At 27.7% G+C, this 20,462-nt stretch overlaps 2 protein-coding genes across 22 annotated transcripts in view; one reads left to right on the forward strand and one right to left on the reverse strand.

The window, feature by feature from the left end:
* Positions 1 to 11,442, reverse strand: part of LOC119604630 (ensconsin) — a 42,543-nt gene extending 31,101 nt beyond the window's left edge. For 3 of the 21 annotated variants that reach the window (XM_037957377.1, XM_037957375.1, XM_037957369.1), the window contains exons 1-2: positions 11,210 to 11,442; positions 7,158 to 7,208 (exon numbers count right to left, since the gene is read on the reverse strand). In XM_037957377.1, the coding sequence (XP_037813305.1) occupies positions 7,158 to 7,208; positions 11,210 to 11,258 (100 nt within the window). In that variant the 5' untranslated portion in view covers positions 11,259 to 11,442. Of the gene's footprint in view, positions 1 to 7,157; positions 7,209 to 10,786; positions 11,069 to 11,209 lie in introns of those variants that run through there. The other 18 variants (XM_037957372.1, XM_037957374.1, XM_037957382.1 and 15 more) reach the window with 15 other exon arrangements.
* Positions 11,443 to 13,509: 2,067 nt separating this feature from the next.
* LOC119604640 (ras-like protein 2) lies at positions 13,510 to 19,474 on the forward strand. The gene is made up of 3 exons (XM_037957400.1): positions 13,510 to 13,818; positions 17,637 to 17,724; positions 17,795 to 19,474. The coding sequence occupies exons 1-3, from the start codon at positions 13,702 to 13,704 to the stop codon at positions 18,202 to 18,204; spliced, it is 615 nt and encodes a 204-aa protein (XP_037813328.1). The 5' UTR covers positions 13,510 to 13,701; the 3' UTR covers positions 18,205 to 19,474.
* Positions 19,475 to 20,462: the final 988 nt, after the last annotated feature.

Consider the following 20,462-nt stretch of genomic DNA (forward strand, 5'->3'; position numbering starts at 1 on the left):
ACTGATCTTTGAAAAGTTTTCCAAAGAAAACTGATCTTCGAAATGTTATTTAAAAAAAACTGACCTTCGAAAAGTTTTCTAAGGAAAACTGATTTTTCAAAAGTTTTCTAAAGAAAACTGATGTTTGAAAAGTTTTCTAAAGAAAACTGAACTTCGAAAAGTTTTCTAAATAAAACTGATCTTCCAAAAGTTTTCTAAAGAAAGCTGATCTTTGAAAAGTTTTCTAAAGAAAACTGATCTTTGAAAAGTTTTCCAAAGAAAACTGATCTTCGAAATGTTATTTAAAAAAAACTGACCTTCGAAAAGTTTTCTAAGGAAAACTGATTTTTCAAAAGTTTTCTAAAGAAAACTGATCTTTGAAAAGTTTTCTAAAGAAAACTGATCTTTGAAATGTTTTCTAAAGAAAACGGATCTTTCAAAAGTTTTCTAAAGAAAACGGATCTTTGAAAAGTTTTCTAAAGAAAACTGATATTCGAAAAGTTTTCTAACGAAAACCGTTCTTGAAAACTTCAAACTTTTTGAAACATTGCAAAAGGCTAAGTAATCTACAACTTTTACTATAAGAGTCTTTGCCTCTCTTTCTCTTCACTGATCTATATTTGAGCTTAATACGAATAGATGATTAATTTATAAATATTAATCTTAAAAAAAGACTCTTTCAAAAATAGGCAAAAAGAAATTATGAGTATTTTTTTTTAAATTAGTTTAATGAAGCTCTATTTCAATTTTTAAATGAGTAAATTAATAATCATTCATTATCTCGCCGAAAATATCGCTTTACAAAGAGGTTTAACATTATTGATGGATAACGAAAAAAAACCTGATGCTGTTTGTTTATAAATTATCAACATAAGAAAAAACTGTTTATAAACTTTCATAACAATAACTAATGATTTGTTTAAACAAATATTTAAACGTTTCCTTTTATAAAAAAAACATAAATAAAAGTGCAATTTCAAGTAAATGAACAAAAATGAATCATCAAAACAACTTGTAATAAACATAGAAAATTTGAAAAGTAAAATTTTTAAAATAAAATGGAAATTAATTAATTTTAAAAGTAAATTAAATTTAAATGTAAAAGTGTATTAAAATTAGTAATGAATTCAAGTTGTTTTAAAAAAAATTTCAATGCATAAGCTGTTATAGCAAACCAATTTCAATTTTCAATACATAAGCAAATAATCTATTTTAATACAGTTTGATTAATTGATAAAAATTGAAATGAAATTAAACTTTGACTCTCAGTTGAAAATAAAATTAAATAAAATAAAAAACAACAAAAAAAAAAAAAAAACGCACGTACAAAATTTAATTAATGAAATGAAATAAAAATACAACAGATATTTTTTTCACAGCTTAATGAGAAATCTTGGCGTAAAACTTTATTTTTAAATAATTCCTTATATGGATTTTTCCAAAGTAGGAAAGTGAGTAAGTTGGTTGGTTTTGTACAGGCATGGTAAAGTACATACTATTGAACTTTTTTGACATTTAAAAATATCGCAGTATCTTGATGTTATATGGACTAGCCCACAAACTTGCTAATGGACTACTCACCAGACTAGACTATAGAACAGACTAGAGATTTGGTTATAGGCAAGTTCATAGACTAGTCAATAGAATAGACATAGAACTAGTCCATAGTCAATAGACTTGTCCATAAACTAGTCAAGAGAAAAGTCAAAAGACTTGTCAATATACTAGTCAATAGAATAGTCAAAAGACTAGTCGGTAGACTACTCAATAGACTAGACAGTGGACAACTGAATAGACTAGCCCATAGACTTGTCAATGACTACTTTAAAGACTTGTCCATAGACTATGGATCAGTCTATGGACGAGTCTTTTGACTATTATATTGACTAGTCTTTTGACTATTCTATTGATTAGTCTTTTGACTTTTATATTGACTAGACTATGGACTATTCTATTGACTAGTTTATGTACTTGTTCTTGGACTAGTCTATTGACTAATCTATGGACTAGTCTATGTACTATAGGTCAATAGTATAGTCCATAAACTAGTCCGTAGAATAGTCAATAGACTAGACAATAGTCCACAGACTACTAGACTAATCACCAGAATACCTAGTAGACTAGATTATAGGCAAGTTCATAGACTAGTCAATAGACTCGACATAGAAATAGTCAATAGATTTGTCAATGACTAGTTCAAATAATGGTCTATAGATTAGTCTATGAATTAGTCAATAGAATAGTCAAAAGACTAGTCCATAGACTAATCCATAGTGATGATGTTATATAGACTAGCCCACAAACTAGCTAATAGACTAATCACCAGACTAGTTAGTAGACTAGACTATAGGAAAGACTAGAGGCTAGTTTATAGGCAAGTTTATAGACTTGACAATAGACTCGACATAGAACTAGACCATAGTCAATAGACTTGTCCATAGACTAGTCAAAAGACTTGTCAATAGACTAGTCAAAAGACTAGTCCATAGACTAGTCAAAAGACTAGTCCATAGACTAGTCAACAGACTAGTCCATAGACTAGTCTACAGACTAGTCAACAGACTAATAAGTAGAGTACTCAATAGACTAGTCAGTGGACAACTCAATAGACTTGTCAATGACTACTTTAAAGACTTATTTACTATGGATTAGTCTGTGGACTAGTCTTTTGACTATTCTATTGACTAGTCTATGGACTATTCTATTGACTAGTTCATGAACTTGTCTATGGCAGTCTATGGACTATGGACCATAAACTATTCAATAGACTGGTCCATAGATTAGTCTATAGACTAGTCCAAAGAATGTTCTATAGTGGACTAGTCTATTGACTTATCTATGGACCATAAACTATTCAATAGAATAGTCCATAGACTATTCAATAGAATAGTCAATAGACTAGTCAATAGAATAGTCCACAGACTAGTCACTAGTCTAGTCCGTTGACTACTCAATAGACTTGTCCATAGACTAGTCAATAGACTTGACCATAGACTAGTCCACAGACTACTAGACTAGTCCACAGACTAATAGACTAATCACCAGAATACTTAGTAGACTACATTATAGGCAAGTTCATAGACTAGTCAATAGACTCGGCATAGATCTAGTCAATAGACTAGTCAATGACTATATATAGACTATTATAGACTACTTCAAATAATGGTCTATAGATTAGAATAGTCAAAAGATTAGTCCATAGACTATGGACTCGTCTATTGACGAGTCTGTAGACTGTTCTATTGACTAGTCTATTGCATAGTCTATTGACTAGTTTATGAACTTGTCACACTAGTCAACATAATAGTCCATAGACTAGTCAATAGACTAGCCCAAAGAATGTTCTATAATGGAATAGTATATTGACTAATCTTGGACCATAGAATAGTCTATAGACTAGTCCCAATAACTAGTCCTGGACTGTTAAATAGACTACTTTGTGTATTGACTATAAAACTCTACACTTTTAATTCCAATTTCCATACCTGGTTCGAAACCATAAAGTATGTATTGGAGCTAATGCTCTTATATTGTTATAGAATAATTTTATGTATGCTTTAGCAAAGCTTTATATAGATATTGTCTTCCCCTTTGGAGTATTGCTTAGATTGTTAATTTTAATTTATCGTTATTTGTAGATTGTTTTTTTTTATTATAAATTCTATTCTATATTTTATTTGTCTGATAATATGAATTGATATTGTTTTTATTTTTTTTTTTATTTTTTGTTGAAGAATGTTTACTACTATGATGATAATAACATTTGCTGGAATATTTTGTTATTATTTTTTCTAGTTTTTCATTTTCTTTCCAATTCCCATTTACTATTCTAAGACGATTGCGTCATCATCAGCCAATGTAGTAGTAGACATTGTATTTGAATGAGTTTTACTCAACGACGTTTTGTTTTATTGAACATTTTGTTGTAGTTGTTGTGCTTTGTTTTTTTGCCAACTAAATTGATTTAGGTCAAATAGTAATTATAAAGTATTTGTCCATCTTTAAGCCATACAACACTCTTCACACACTCACTCTACTACATACTGCTGTTACTCTACCATTTAGTAATGAAAACATTGAGGAAAAAGATTGTATATATTTGTATATGGTTGTCATATGTTTAAAATATCTGCATATTTGCAAAAAAAAAAATCTAGAATATTTTAAACACATTTGAATTTGTAATGACTTTTTGCAAATAACAATCATAATAATGGAATTTATAAAAAGCAAAAAAATAAAATTAAAAAAAACTTGATACAAAATTGTGTGAATTTTTGTGTAGTTTATCGATTTTACTTGTTGCTAACACGTTTACTTATTTTTTTGTTATAAAAAGAAATGTATAGACAAAGTATAAATAAGTTATACTTTTAAATTGTTTAACTTTTTTTATAAAATATTTAAAGTTACAACCAAAATATGTTAAATGTTTTAAACTGGATTATAAAAGATGGTAAAATAACAAATGCGTTTTTACACGAATTTTATTTACGTTAAGCTCACAGTCTGTAATAACTCTTGAACACGTAGGACGCATAATAAATGGAATGGTAAGTATGTCAAAGAACTTATACGTGACTTTTGACCTTTTGGCAAAGGACAAAGTTTTAAAATATAAAAAGACTTTGTTACTAAAGAAAAGTAACATTTAAACCAATTTATAAAAAATATCTGTAAAATTCTCTTTTGCTCTTTCTCTTCACTTCCTACCAGTTCAAATTAATTCCTATAACAACATCTTCCACTCAATTAATTTAAACAAATTCAATTAAGTTTATTTTTATAGATATATTGCAATTATGAATGTCATCATTTAAGCTACAACAGCGATTGTCTTTTCTGCCTTTTCCAAAGGCCACTAGAGAGTTATATTTAGAATTGCGAAACCACATTAAAAAAAATTGTATATGAAAAAAAAAACATAGTTTTTTATTTAGTTACATCTCTTGACTTGCGGTATGTCATACATTAAAGTAAAATTTATTACAAATACTTTCAACTTTTATACATAGTCTTGATGTGTAGTGGTAAGTGAATTCGCACACTCGCATGTAAATGAACAATTATTTATTTATTTTGTTTATAATTTATACAGGGTGACGAGTATTTATTATAACAAGTTAGGAGCATAAATAAAGCTAAACTCAATAAGTAAATAGATCTTCTGAAAGTTTACGAAAATTAATGTAAAGAAACACGAAATGAAGCATCTGATCTTTCCAAATTATTTTTTTTAGAAAACTTTTTGAAGACCACTTTTCTTTAGAAAACTTTTCGAAGGTCAGTTTTCTTTAGTAAACTTTGCGAAGATCAATTTTCTTTTCAAAACTTCTCGAAGCTCAGTTTTCATAAGAAAACTTTTCAGAGATTAGTTTTCTTCAAAAAAAACTTTTCGAGGATCAATTATATTTAGAAAGCTCTTTGGAAAGCTTTCGGAAGACCAGTTTTCTTTAAAAAGCTTTTCGAAAATCAGCTTTCTTTAGAAAGCCTTTCGTAAGTCAGTTTTCTTTAGAAAGCCTTTCGGAAGTCAGTTTTTCATGACCAAACAGAAAGTTTTTCGAAGATCAGTTTCCTTTAAACAATTTCTCGAAGATCAGTTTTCTTTAAAAAAATTTTCGAAGATCAGTTTTCTTTACAAAACTTTTCGAAGATCCGTTTTCTTCAAAAAACTTTTCGAAGCTCAGTCTTCATTAAAAAACTTTTCAAAGTTCAGTTTTCTTTAGAAAACTTTTCGAAGTTCAGTTTTCTTTAGAAAGCTTTCCGAAGATCAGGTTTTTTTAGAAAGCTTTCCGAAGATCAGGTTTTTTTAGAAAGCTTTCCGAAGATCAGGTTTTTCTAGAAAGCTATTCGAAGATCAATTTTCTTTAGGAAGCCTTTCGAATGTCATTTTTCTTTAGAAAACTTTCCGAAGATCAGTTTTCTTTAGAAAACCTTTCGAAGGTCAGTTTTCTTCAGAAAGCTTTCCGAAAATCAGTTTTCTTTAGAATTTCATGACGAAATAGAAAGCTTTTCGAAGATCAGTTTTACTTAGAAAGCTTTTCAAAAACCAGTTTTCTTTAGAAGACTTATCGAAGATCAGTTTTTTAGAAAACTTCTGTTTCTTTAGGTTTCTTTAGAAAACTTACCAAAGATCGGTTTTCTTTAGGAAACCTGTCGAACATCAGTTTTCTTTGGAAAATCAGTTTTCAATTTTCTTTAGAAACTTATCTTCGATGCGTTTTTTAATCAAAACAGATCTTTGATAAGCTTTCTAAAGAAAACTGTTCTACGAACACTAAAAAAAACTCTTGTTCGTAAAGTTTTCTAAAAAAAACCTTGATCAAAAAGTTTTCTAAAGAAAACTGTTGCTCAAAAAGTTCTTTAATAGCACTTTACAGATCAATCATTATCAAGAGTCTATATTGGTTTGATCAAAAATGTTGGTTCACTGTTCGAATATGCCAACAAAAATACATATAAATATTTCCTTTTATAACATATATAGCAGATTCTTAATTAAGATTCGACTTTTACAACAGCAACCAACATTCAAGTGTGGGTGTGTGTGGTGGTTGATGTTTTCTTTTTATTTTTTATTTCAATATTGTATTTTATACATATTTTCTACTGTCATTGTTTCTCATTCGTGCTCTTCTTTACTCTTACTCTGAATCATTTTATATTGACATATTCAGAGGAGTAGACAACGACGACGAAGAAGAAGTACTATAAATATTTATATCGTATATAGATTAAAAAAAAACCTACATAAAGTAGGTACTAGTTAATGATAAAATTTACATGTTAAACTGATATTTGTGTATGTGGTTCTATAGAAAAAAAATCTATTTAAACTAAGCAGACAAAAACAGTGTAGAATTAATCATAGTTTAGAAAAAGTAAAGAACACACAAGAGAAGTATGCAAAAAAATAAAAGAATGCCATAGAATAATCAGCGTAGGTTAAGTTATTATTTTTCAGTACATTTATGTTAATAGTTGCAAATTTATTTGCAAATTTATTTGCTTTTACTATTGTTTTAAAGTCAGCTTTAATTAACACCTCCAAAATTTACACCATTTTATAATTACTGCATACAATTTGTTTGTGCTTTTCTTTTATATATACTTTTGTTTCAAAATGTTTTATCTCATTTAGAATTGTGTAAATATTATTGTTATTTATATGAAATTACCTTTTCTTTCTACGCTGCCTTCCCGGCTTTCTGCCCTATTAGTTGTTTCAGCTGTAAATAGAGAAAATAAGAAAAAATTAATCAACAATTTTTATATGACTTCGTTTATATGATTAGAATTCAATATATTAAACGATTGCGTTTAACTTTTAACAATTTAGTTGTAATATCTCTGCAACCGTCTTTTTGAAAAAATACAACAATGAAACTTCAGAACGTATTAAATTTCCTTATATCATGGTTTTTTCTATAAAAAGGCTTCTTTGAAAGTGTTAAATAGTATAAATAAGTAATAAAAAGTTAATTTTTTCATTAAAATCTTTTAATTTCTATTTAGTTTTCCTGTTTATTTAAAACTTCCCAAAAGAAAACCACATGTCAATTGAAGTTTTAATAGATAAAATCTGGCTAAATTTGAAGTAGTCTACAATACTTGAAAAATCAAAAAAAAGGAACATAAACTCCTACATATGCATTATTTCACTTGATATTCTTTTTTAGAATTCAATTAAGAAAGAAAACACTCAGAAAGTATATTGCATGTAGATAAATTAGAGATACGAAAAAAAAAGCTAAGAACATAAACAGACAGGGAGAGTTAATTGAATGTAAAAAGCAAGTGAAGTATTTATAATTTTGTAAGGCCATACAAATTCATATTGAATAACATTTTATTTTACATGTATATACGAGTTGATACTAAAAAGTCATTTAGAGAAGGCGCCAAGTAGTTTTTTAATGAAGAAATTTTATTGCTTGTAAGAGGGTGAGTGGAAGGGAAAAGTTCTTTGTTGGAGTGAAAACATTTGTAGTATACAGCTGTCTTTGAAATGATAATGATAATGACATTCATTGGCCAAATGTCAATATAATTGTTGTGGGAAAAGACAACAAATTGTCAAATTTAATATGTTATCTGTCAATGTTGTTTACAAATTTAATGCTTATAAAAATAGAAAAGCATAGATTTTTTGACAAAATATTTTTCTTAACAAAACAAAAAAAAAAGGTCTCTAAAGAAAACTGATCTACAAAAAGATTTCTAAAGGAAACTGAGCTTTGAAAAGTTCTCTAAAGAAATCTATTATTCGAAAGATTTTCTAAAGAAAACGATCAGTTTAGAAAAGTTCTAAAGGAAACTGATTTTCAAAAAGTTTTCTGAACAAAACTAATATTTGAAATATTCTCTAAAGAAACCTATCCTTTTAAAAGTTCTCTAACAGTTTCTTGTTCTAGGATAAACTCCCCAAAAACCTATTTTACAAAAAGCTTTCTATAGAATACTGTTGTTCGAAAAGTTTTCTTAGGACAACTGATCTTTAAAAGTTCTATTAAGAAAACTATTGTTTAAGAAGTTCTCTTAAGAAAATTGATCTACAAAAAGTTCTCTAAAGAAAACTTTACGAAAAGTGTTCTATGAAAAGTTCTCCAAAGAAAAGTGTTCTATGTTCTAACAGTTTCTTGTTCTAGGATTAACTCCCCAAAAACCTATTTAACAAAAAGTTTTCTATAGAATACTGTTGTTCGAAAAGTTTTCTTAGGACAATTAACCTTTATAAGTTCTCTTAAGAAAACTATTGTTTAAGAAGTTCTCTTAAGAAAATTGATCTACAAAAAGTTCTCTAAAGAAATCACTACGAAAAGTGTTCTATAAAAAGTTCTCCAAAGAAAAGTGTTTTATGAAATGTACTCTAAATAAAACTGTTGTTCAAGAAGTTCTCTTCAAAGAAAACTAATATACGAAAAATCCTCAAAGAAAAGTGTTGTACTAGAAGTTCTCTAAAGAAAACCGTTCTATGAAAAGTTCTCTAAAGAAAACTGTTTTACGAAAAGAACGCTAAAGAAAACTGTTTTACGAAAAGTTTTCTAAAGAAAGCTCTTCTACGAAAAGTTTTCTAAAAAAACTGTTTTACGAAAAGTACACTAAAGAAAACTGTTTACGAAAAGTTTTCTAAAGAAAGCTCTTCTACGAAAAGTTTTCTAAAGAAAGCTATTCTACGAAAAGTTCTCTAAAGCAAACTAATCTACGAAATGTTCTCTAAAGAAAACTGTTCTACGAAAAGTTCTCTAAAGAAAACTGTTCTGCGAAAATGTTTCTAAAGATAACTGTTCCTCGAAGAGTAATCAAGAGGAAACTGTTCCTCGAAAAGTTTTTTAGAGAAAGCTGTTTCTCGAAACTGTTGTCCAAAAAGTTTCCTAAAGAAACCTGTTGTTCGAGAAGTTTTGAAAGGAAAACTTCTCAACGAAAAGTTTTTCTAAAGAAAACTCTTGTTCCAAAGAAAACTGTCGTAGAACTATTCTAAGAAATGTTTTTTAAAGAAATTTTATAAAAAATATTTTGATATTATTCTAAAAAAAGGTTCTCCTTTAAAATATATTTACAATTTTATCTTCTTTTACATTCAATAAACTTTTTCAACTACCCTCCTAACAATGTCTCCCCTCTTTTTAACAAACTTCTTAAAATAAAAAGAAAAACTAAACACACAAACACCACATACACAATGCATTTGATTGGTTATTCACCTTAAAAATGACACTCAAATAATCAAACACACACACGCACGTCACAGCAGGGGTTAAATGTAAAAGGTGGCTGCGGCAGAGACCGACAGACGGACGGACAGACAGATAGCAAGTGCAATAATTGACGAAAAAGAAAAGGAAATCAATAAAAGCAAACACACACATAAATAAAAAGACAAAAAAACACATTAAAAATGTCAAACAAAGAGGAATATGTAATAAAGAAAATCCTTATAAAAACCTTATAAGATTACAACAATAAAATCACTTATAAGAAAATTAAGCAAAAAAAAAAAAACACTACAAACAAAAGAGAAATACCAATAGGAATTAAGAGAGTAAAAAATCGCAAACTGTAACACACTGGAGAAAAAAGGCGTAAAAATAATTAAATTGAAATGACCTTTTTAAAAACTTTAGTTTTTTTTTTTATCTGCATAGAAAAAAGTTAGACATTATTTAAAATAGAAAGTATAAAATTAGAAATGAATAAAGAGAAAATTAACAAAAAAGAAAAGAAACAGACATATTATTGTAATAAAAATGCAGAAAAATGAAAGAAAATAAAAAACAAGACCAAGTTTTTTTTTATGTTACGATCCTCACAAGAAAAGCGGCAGCTGTGGCTGTGTTTCGTCTGTTTTTCTTTCTTTACGCTTTCCGTGCAATATACTGAAAATGCAACGCACTAAATAAAATTTCTTCTTTTTTTCATTGGCACTCTACATTTCTTTTAGCTTTCTGGAATTTACTTTGAATTATTTTTAACTTTTTTACTCCGTCGAGGTTACTCCCAAATTATTATTGTCTCGCGTTTTCTTAAGAGGAAAAAAAACAGAAAAAACACAAATTAAAAAATGAAAAAAACAGCACAAACCCGAAGCTAATGGAGAATACGAATTAAAAGTTGAAATAACATTAGAAAAACATGTAGGAAATACATAAATCATCAACATCATCATTATCACCAGCAACGTAATGATCTAATTGTAAAAAATAACTTTAAAAAAATGTACACTTTAAACTTTTGTTATTCCATTACTTTACAACAAATTTTCCATGGATTTTTAAACTTTTTCTTATAATTTCTTTATTACACTTGCCTTGGTTATACATTTTTTCTTAATTTTTTGCTAATAATGTAACATGTTGGTACCACACAATTATTATTTTTTTTTTTAATTTTATATTTTTTGTTTAACCAACACTTTTTTATTGTAAAGAAACAGCTGCTGCTCCAGAGAAGCGCTACTGCACACACAAAGCTAATAGCGTTTTTATTTTATTATTTTAGTTTTTTTTTTATTTAGTTCGTTTTAGTCAAGGCTGATTTTCAATCGATTTGTTTTTCCGACACACACAAGTTTTTTTCATCTTTTCTTCACTATACATTGTCAAGTTTTTTTTCTTTTTTCATATATTTTTTTTTTTCGCTGCTAGATTAATCACCGCATACAAATTTCTTTCGAATCATTTTCATTAATTCCTATTAGATTTATTGATTTTATTTCTTGATTTTCACCTACCTGCTGAATTATTTGTTGAAATTTGTTGTTCGCCCCCAAGACTCGCCATATTTATCCACTATATGTAATAATTTTTTTTATTTCAACGTGAAAAATATTCACTTGAAATTTTTCTTTCACAATTTTTTTAGAACTAAAATGACGAAGACAAAAAGACGTACAAAAAGTTAGTGTTGTAAATAACGAGTAATCGTCGTCGTCGCCTTGTGTAGTTGGTACTTTTTTACTGTTTTCTTTTTTTTCGTTTCGCCAATTGCCGTTAACACATCAGGGTGCTGTAATATGTGAGTGTGAGGGAGATGGCAAGCTGCAATATTAGTACTAAAATGAAAATAATCAAGTAGTTGCTAAAATTGGTAGTGATGGAGTTATAGGTTACCAGATTGCTAGGAATTTTACTTTGACAGTTGAGTAATTTTTTGAAAGTAGGTGCAGTTTTATTAGAAATGCACTTCTGTTAATAATTAAGTGTAAAAAATTATTATTAATTATTACAAAATTGTCCGTTTTCTATTAACTTAATATATAGTTATAAGTCTCTCATGAGATTTTTTAGCTGCACTTATTAAAATGGTCAAAGGTTAAAATCAACTTAGAATAAAATGTGGCCAGATGCAGTAAAAAATAAGGTATCCTAGATCCAAAAATATGGAAAAATATGCTGGTTCCAAAAATATGAAAATGTTGTTTAATTAGTCTCATAAGTTTTTTACTAACTAACTAACTAAGTAACTAACTAACTAACTAACTAACTAACTAACTAACTAACTAACTAACTAACTAACTAACTAACTAACTAACTAACTAACTAACTAACTAACTAACTAACTAACTAACTAACTAACTAACTAACTACTAACTAACTAACTAACTAACTAACTAACTAACTAACTAACTAACTAACTAACTAACTAACTAACTAACTAACTAACTAACTAACTAACTAACTAACTAACTAACTAACTAACTAACTAACTAACTAACTAACTAACTAACTAACTAACTAACTAACTAACTAACTAACTAACTAACTACTAACTAACTAACTAACTAACTAACTAACTAACTAACTAACTAACTAACTAACTAACTAACTACTAACTAACTAACTAACTAACTAACTAACTAACTACTAACTAACTAACTAACTAACTAACTAACTAACTAACTAACTAACTAACTAACTAACTAACTAACTAACTAACTAACTAACTAACTAACTAACTAACTAACTAACTAACTAACTAACTAACTAACTACTAACTAACTAACTAACTAACTAACTAACTACTAACTAACTAACTAACTAACTAACTAACTAACTAACTAACTAACTAACTAACTACTAACTAACTAACTAACTAACTAACTAACTAACTAACTAACTAACTAACTAACTAACTAACTAACTAACTAACTAACTAACTAACTAACTAACTAACTAACTAACTAACTAACTAACTAACTAACTAACTAACTAACTAACTAACTAACTAACTAACTAACTAACTAACTAACTAACTAACTAACTAACTAACTAACTAACTAACTAACTAACTAACTAACTAACTAACTAACTAACTAACTAACTAACTAACTAACTAACTAACTAACTAACTAACTAACTAACTAACTAACTATAAATATTAAAAAGAACAGTATGGCAACGTATGTAAGAAAATATCAGTGTCGTCGGTCTCTAAATTACGATTACGTTGTCAGCCGTAACTAGGCCGGCGGTTGCTGATATGCACTTACAATTAAGGCGATAGCTTCAAATTGTCCTTAAGTGAGCCTGCTAAGTTTTCAACATATTGTTTTATGTTTTTAACGGCATCCACATTTAATTCATTTTTAAACTTATTTATTTCTTGAATACAGTCAATATAATAAATTTCATGAGACCCGTCAAATTTCAAAAAAATAAAGTGGAATTTTGGGCAATTTAATGAATATGAATTATATATAAATTTATTTCATATTTCGTTGATTTTGTTGTTCAAATATAGCATTTTGGAGCTTTGTTATAGAAAAGGAAAATGTATTTGAAGGACTAAAAAATTAGTTCTTTTTATTAAAAGATTCGAGGTCGTTATAAGAGAGAGAAATATTTTAAAAGTATTTGTTTCAAAATTCAATACAGTATTCCAATTAATTCACAATAGTTATTCCGATAGAGAATTACGTGAATAAACTTGCCGTGTGAACATAGCATTTTAAATACCATTCAAAACTTAGCCGGCTTTCATAAAATTTGTAACCGCCGTCGAAATTTTTAATGTCAGTCACCGACGACGTTAATTTTTGTTCGGCGCAGATCTCTGCTTCTTATTAGACGAGAACTAAATTTAGTTAATATTAGCTGGTGTATAAGTAAATTTTTTTTTAATATATTTGTGTGCATTATTATAAGCAAATAATAATTTAAACGTATTTAAAATAAAGAAAATTATAAATTAATTAACAAGTAATATAAAAATTATTTAAAAAAAATGTCGAAACATAATGGTCAAGGCCCCGGAGGCTCGTCACAAATCCAAACCTATAAATTGGTTGTAGTGGGAGGCGGTGGCGTTGGAAAATCTGCGATCACCATACAATTCATACAGGTAAATTGTGGAAAAAAGAGTTGAACAAATATATTTTAGATGATGGCCCTGAAAAGTCTACAAATAAAGTTATTATTAAAATTTATGACTAGATTTGTTTGGCTGTCTGGCATTTTGACGAGGTTAATGTCGGTCGGTAGTGTCTGCTTGTGTAAAATGAAATTTGTCATCTGTTGCGCATTTATGAGCAACAGATTTCCATTTGCTGTTTATTAAAAATTAAATAATAAGAAAATTTATTTAAATTTTTTATTAATTTAATTATTTTTTTTTAAATTTTATAAAAAAACTTGTAGAATATTTGTTAGAGTATTAGTAGTTGGAACAAGAAATCATCTTTTGTTGTATTATTTTTTTTTTTAAACAACCACACCTACATCTTTGTTTATTAACGTTATTTGTGTTGTTTTTTTCTTGTTTTTTTCTAATTTTAATGCAAATATTTTTTTGTTGTTTGTATTGAGACTTTAAAGTTTTTTAACATTTTTGTTTCCTTTTTTGTCTTTTAAATATTTAGGGCTTTTTGGTTGTTTAGTGTAAATTTTGGTATATATTATTAATTTACCTTTTTAAGCTTGATTTAATAGGCATTTAATATATTCATTGCAAAATTGTGTTTTTTTTTTAATTTGTAGTTTTTGTCTTACGGTTTAAATTTGATTGCTGGTAGTTTAAACCGGAAGTTACGTTTATGAATGAAAGTTTATTTTGTTATACATTCGATTAAATCATCAGAAATTTGTGTAAAAGTTTGGGGATTGAATGAATTTGAGTGTAGACTACTATAGATTATAGATCATACTATAGTTAACATATTTGACCAGACTGTTGGGCTGACTATAATCTATATTCTTGACTATAGACCAGACTATAGGCCAGACTGTAGTACATACAGTAGACTTATTGTATTGATTAGACTATAGTCTACACAATAGACCATACTATAGTCTTGACGATAGACTAGACTATAGTCTTGACTATGTAACAGACTAGAATCTTAAGCTGTCTATTGTCTTGACTATTGACCAGAATATAGTTTGGATTATAGATCAGAAAATAATCTTGTGTATAGGCCAGACTATAATCTTGTCTATAGACCTGAATATAGTCTTGACTATAGAGCAGAATATAGACTTGTATTGACTATAAACCAGAGTATAGTCTTCACTATAGACTAGACTATAATCTTGACTATAAACCTCACTAGAGTCTTGATTATAGACCAGTCTAGACTAGACCAACTATGTTAAAACTATATTCCAGACTATAGATTGATTTGACCATAATCTGATCAATTTTTAATTAAAAGCAAGTTTTCCTGTATAAACATTTGCCAATAAATAACAAATGATTATTTACTTTTTTCTATATTTTCAAAATATTATTTTTCTTTTCCAAAAAAAAATGGTCAAGATCATTTTGTACGTTTGTACAATGTTATAAATTTAAATTTAAATAATTTCTAAAAATGTATATCCATAGCGATGACGATCATCATTAGACATCAGTCATAAGTCTATATGTATAATTTTGTTTTCTTTTTGCCATAGAGAATTGCAAAACATTTTTTGAATTTTCCTTGATGTTTATACTAAAACAACATGATCATCATGTTTACCCGCATCATCATAATTATCATAATGTTCATTTTTTTGTACGTTATTATTCTCAGTCTTAACACTCTCTATAATTTATCTCTATGTCTCTGTTAAAAACAAAATAAAACAAAATTGTTGTGCTCTATTTATTTTTAGTTATTTACGTCATCTTTGTTAAAAAAATAACATAAAAATATCAACAATAACAATATACAACAGTTTATCATACTTATGTTGTGTTTATGTTTATTTATCCATTTTGTTTATTGGCTGCAGTTTTTTGTTTCGATTTTCTTCATCATTAACTTCATTTGTTGTAAATTCTTTAGAACTTTATAATTTTGTTTTTAAGACGATAAGACCTGCATATTTTTTAAAATGTAATATTACTCATTTACTTTTGTTCACTTATTTATAAGTCGTACTTTTTATTTTTCTTCATTCTTTAGAATTTTTTACAATGATATCATTTCTTTCATTTCATATTTTAAAATTAGATTTTTTTTAAATATGTATTCTCTATTCTAGTGGTTGGTTTTTATGCAGCAAAACAAAACCTCAGAATGTTAAAGTTTTATTGCAATTAGTTTTGTCATTATAGTTTTAACAACATCGTTTATCTTTATAAATTTTTATGTGTAATATGTGGTAAAATATGAAATATATTTATTTTTCATGGAATAGAATTTACGAAACGCCCTTCTAGGTGTTGCAAAATAAAGGTGCAAATTCTTGTTGGGTTTATGTTAACAAATTTACCTTAGAGGCTTGAATAATGCTTAGTCATAAGAATAAAAGCTTTTACTTAAAGGAGTCACTTTAGACTCAAGACTATTGAAAACACTATAATCTAGACTATAGATAAGATTATAGACAAGACTATAGTCCAGACTATAGACAAGACTATAGTCTAGAATATGCACAAGACTATAGACAATACTATAGTCCATACTATAGTCCATACTATAGTCCATACTATAGTGCAGACTACAGTTCAGACTATAGCGCAGACTATAGTCCAGACTATAGACAAGACTATAGTTCAGGCTATAGGCAAGACTATAGTTCAGGCTATAGGCAAGATTATAATAGTCCAGACTATAGTCTAAACTAGAGACAAAACTATGGACTAGACTTTCTTTTATAGAGAAGTCCAGACTATATATAAGACTATAGATAAGACTATAGTCTGACTATAGACAAGACTATAGTCCAGACTATAGACAAGACTATAGTCCAGACTATGTACAAGACTATAGTCCACACTATAGTCAAGACTATAGTCAGGACTATAGACAAGACTATAGTCTAGACTATAGACAAGACTATAGTATAGACTATAGACAAGACTATAGTCTAGACTATAGACGAGACTATAGTCTAGACTATAGACAAAACTATAGTCTAGACTATAGACAAGACTACAGCCCAGACTATATACAAGACTATAGACCAGAATATACACAAGACTATAAACAATACTATAGTCCATACTATAGTGCAGACTACAGTCCAGACTATAGTGCAGACTATAGTCCAGACTATAGATAAGATTATAGTCCAGACTATGGACAAGACTATAGCCCAGACTATAGGCAAGACTATAGTCTAGACTATAGACAAGACTATAGTCCAGACTATAGACAAGACTATAGTCCAGACTATAGACAAGACTATAGTCCAGACTATAGACAAGACTATAGTCCAGACTATAGACAAGACTATAGTCCAGACTATAGACCCGACTATAGACAAGTCTATAGTCCAGACTATAGACAAGACTATAGTCCCGACTATAGACAAGACTATAGTCCAGACTATAGACAAGACTATAGTCCAGACTATAGACAAGACTATAGTCCAGACTATAGACAAGACTATAGTCCAGACTATAGACAAGACTATAGTCCAGGCTAAAGACATGACTATAGTTCAGGCTATAGGCAAGACTATAGTCCAGACTATAGACAAGACTATGTACTAGACTTTATTTTATAGAGAAGTCCAGACTATAGGCAAGACTATAGTCTGACTATAGACAAGGCTATAGTCTGACTATAGACAAGGCTATAGTCTGACTATAGACAAGACTATAGTCCAGACTAAAGACAAGACTAAAGTCCAGACTATAGACTATTGGAACAAATTTTATTTATTGTTTTCTTTTATTTTTAGATTAAAATTATACGATATTTTAAAATTTAATTTCTTCTTTTTCAGAGTTATTTTGTTATGGACTATGATCCCACAATCGAAGACTCCTATACCAAACAATGTGTCATTGATGATGTGCCAGCCAAATTAGATAGTAAGTTTATTATAGAACTTAAAAAAACACAATTTTTAACCTCTTCTTCCCCTCCTCTCTTCCCCTATAGTTCTTGACACAGCCGGCCAAGAAGAATTCAGCGCTATGCGTGAACAGTATATGCGTTCGGGTGAAGGCTTCTTACTAGTCTTTTCATTAAACGATCATTCCAGTTTCGATGAAATTGCCAAATTTCAAAAACAAATTTTACGCGTCAAGGATCGCGATGAGTTTCCCATGCTATTGGTGGGCAACAAATGTGATATAGAACAACAGCGTCAAGTGTCATTGGAAGAGGCACAAAATGCCAGTCGTCAAATGATGATACCCTATATAGAGTGTAGTGCTAAATTGAGAATAAATATTGATCAGGCATTTCATGAGCTAGTAAGGTTGGTGAGAAAATTTCAAATAGCCGAAAGGCCATTGATTGAGGAACGTCATAAGGATAGAAAGAAACGAAGATGTTGTGTTTTGTAAATTGAAGGAAGTGAAAGTAAAAGAAACTGAAATTAAGAAAACATATCTTTACAAAAGATTTATATAAACCTACTACCACAAAACACCAAAATTATTATTATTATTATTATATAAATAATATATAAATTAAAACAACAGCTGCCAGATTTATTAAATAATTAATAAATTTTCTAAACAGTTTCTTTTAAAACAACATTACAAAACTACTACAAAGATATTCTAAAATCTATTTAATAAAAAAAACAACAACAAATTCTCAACTTTAGGACAAAAATAAAACAAAACTAAACTAAACTTTTACCACCTTTTGAAGCATGATGAAGTTAAAACCACAAATAAATTAAACAATTTTTGAAAATAAACAAATAACGAATTAACTTTTAACTTTAAAAGAATTTCATAATTTTACAATTTACAAAAGTTAAATTATTTATATTTTTCTTATTATATAAATGTATAATAAATGTGCAGTTAAATGCCAAAATATTATTTTAATTAATTTACTTAAAGCTTCTTAAAAAAAATCTCTTTTAAAAAAATTTTCCTTTTTTTGTAACAAATCACAAAATGCCAAATAACTTTTTTGTAATTTTCGTGTTTATTAAACACAAGAAAAAACTTAAAATAAATTTAAAACAAAACTCAAAATTTGTATTAACATAAAAAAAAGTGCCTCAAAATAAAATTTGTATTGCACGAAATTAAATTATGCACAAACGTAACAAAAACAACAAAACAAGTATCAAATAAATATTTACAAAATATTTAAAAAAAAACTCATTTTAAATTATTAAAAAAACTGCATCAATTTTTGTAAAATTTTAAATATATTTTTAATTAATATGTTTGTTATTTAATTAAAAATAAATAATATAATATATTTTTATTATAAATTTGCTACAATTTTTCTTAAAAAAATCTTTGTGTTTTTTAGTTAAATACTTTTTTCATATATTTACAAATTTACTCGTTTTTTTTAAGTGTAATACTTGTATTAATTGTTATTGTAAACTTAATAATATACAAAAAAAACCAAATCATTAAAAAATCAATATTTTTTTTTAAATAAAACAACAACCATTTTTGTGTGTTTGTCCATATTTTTTATATATTGCTAATTAATAGTTTTTTATTTGTATTTTGTATTTAAATGTAAACGTTTTAAAAGAATTTATATATAAAATTAAAAAAAAAAAAAAAAAAAAATTATAATAATACGAACGTTGTATTGTAAATGGCATTAAATAAAGTGTAACATATTATTAACAAAGCGAAAGGAAACAGAGTTTTAATTGGTCGAACACCCTGAAGCAACTAACACCTCCTATAACATCGTTAAAACACATTTAAATTGAAAAATAAGCTTATTTTGTGATCACTCATATTCTCCTTCAAAAATGGATATTTTGACCAAAACCTTGAAGAAACTTAAAACCCTTATAACTTCGTTAAAACACGTTTAAATTGAAAAATAAGCTTATTTTGTGATCACTTCGTTAAAACACGTTTAAATTGAAAAATAAGCTTATTTTGTGATCACTTCGCTAAAACACGTTTAAATTGAAAAATAAGCTTATTTTGTGATCACTCATATTCCCCTTCAAAAATTGATATTTTGGACGAAAATCCATGAAGAAACTAAAATCGCTTATAAATTCGTTAAAACACGTTTTAATTGAAAAATAAGCTTAATTTGTGATCACCCATATTCCCCTTCAAAAGTCGATATTTTGACCAAAACCCTTGAAGAAACTTAAAACCCTTATAACTTCGTTAAAACACGTTTAAATTGAAAAATAAGCTTAATTTGTGATCACTCATATTCCCCCTCAAAAATCGATATTTTGACCGAAAACCTTGAAGAAACTTAAAACCCTTATAACTTCGTTAAAACACGTTTAAATTGAAAAATAAGCTTAATTTGTGATCACTCATATTCCCCTTCAAAAATCGAACTTAAAACCCTTATAACTTCGTTAAAACACGTTTAAATTGAAAAATAAGCTTATTTTGTGATCACTCATATTCCTCTTCATATGTCGATATTTTGACCAAAACCCTTGAAGAAACTAAAATCGCTTATAACTTCGTTAAAACACGTTTAAATTGAAAAATAAGCTTATTTTGTGATCACTCATATTTCCTTTCAAAAATCGATATTTTGACCAAAAACCTTGAAGAAATTTAAAACCCTTATAACTTCGTTAACACACGTTAAAGTTGAAAAATAAGCTTAATTTGTGATCACTCATATTCCC

The sequence above is a fragment of the Lucilia sericata genome, unplaced genomic scaffold (assembly GCF_015586225.1).
Source record: "Lucilia sericata isolate MDLA Ls3-8-SP2 unplaced genomic scaffold, ASM1558622v1 Contig000412F_arrow, whole genome shotgun sequence".
In the NCBI taxonomy this organism is placed as follows: domain Eukaryota; kingdom Metazoa; phylum Arthropoda; class Insecta; order Diptera; family Calliphoridae; genus Lucilia; species Lucilia sericata.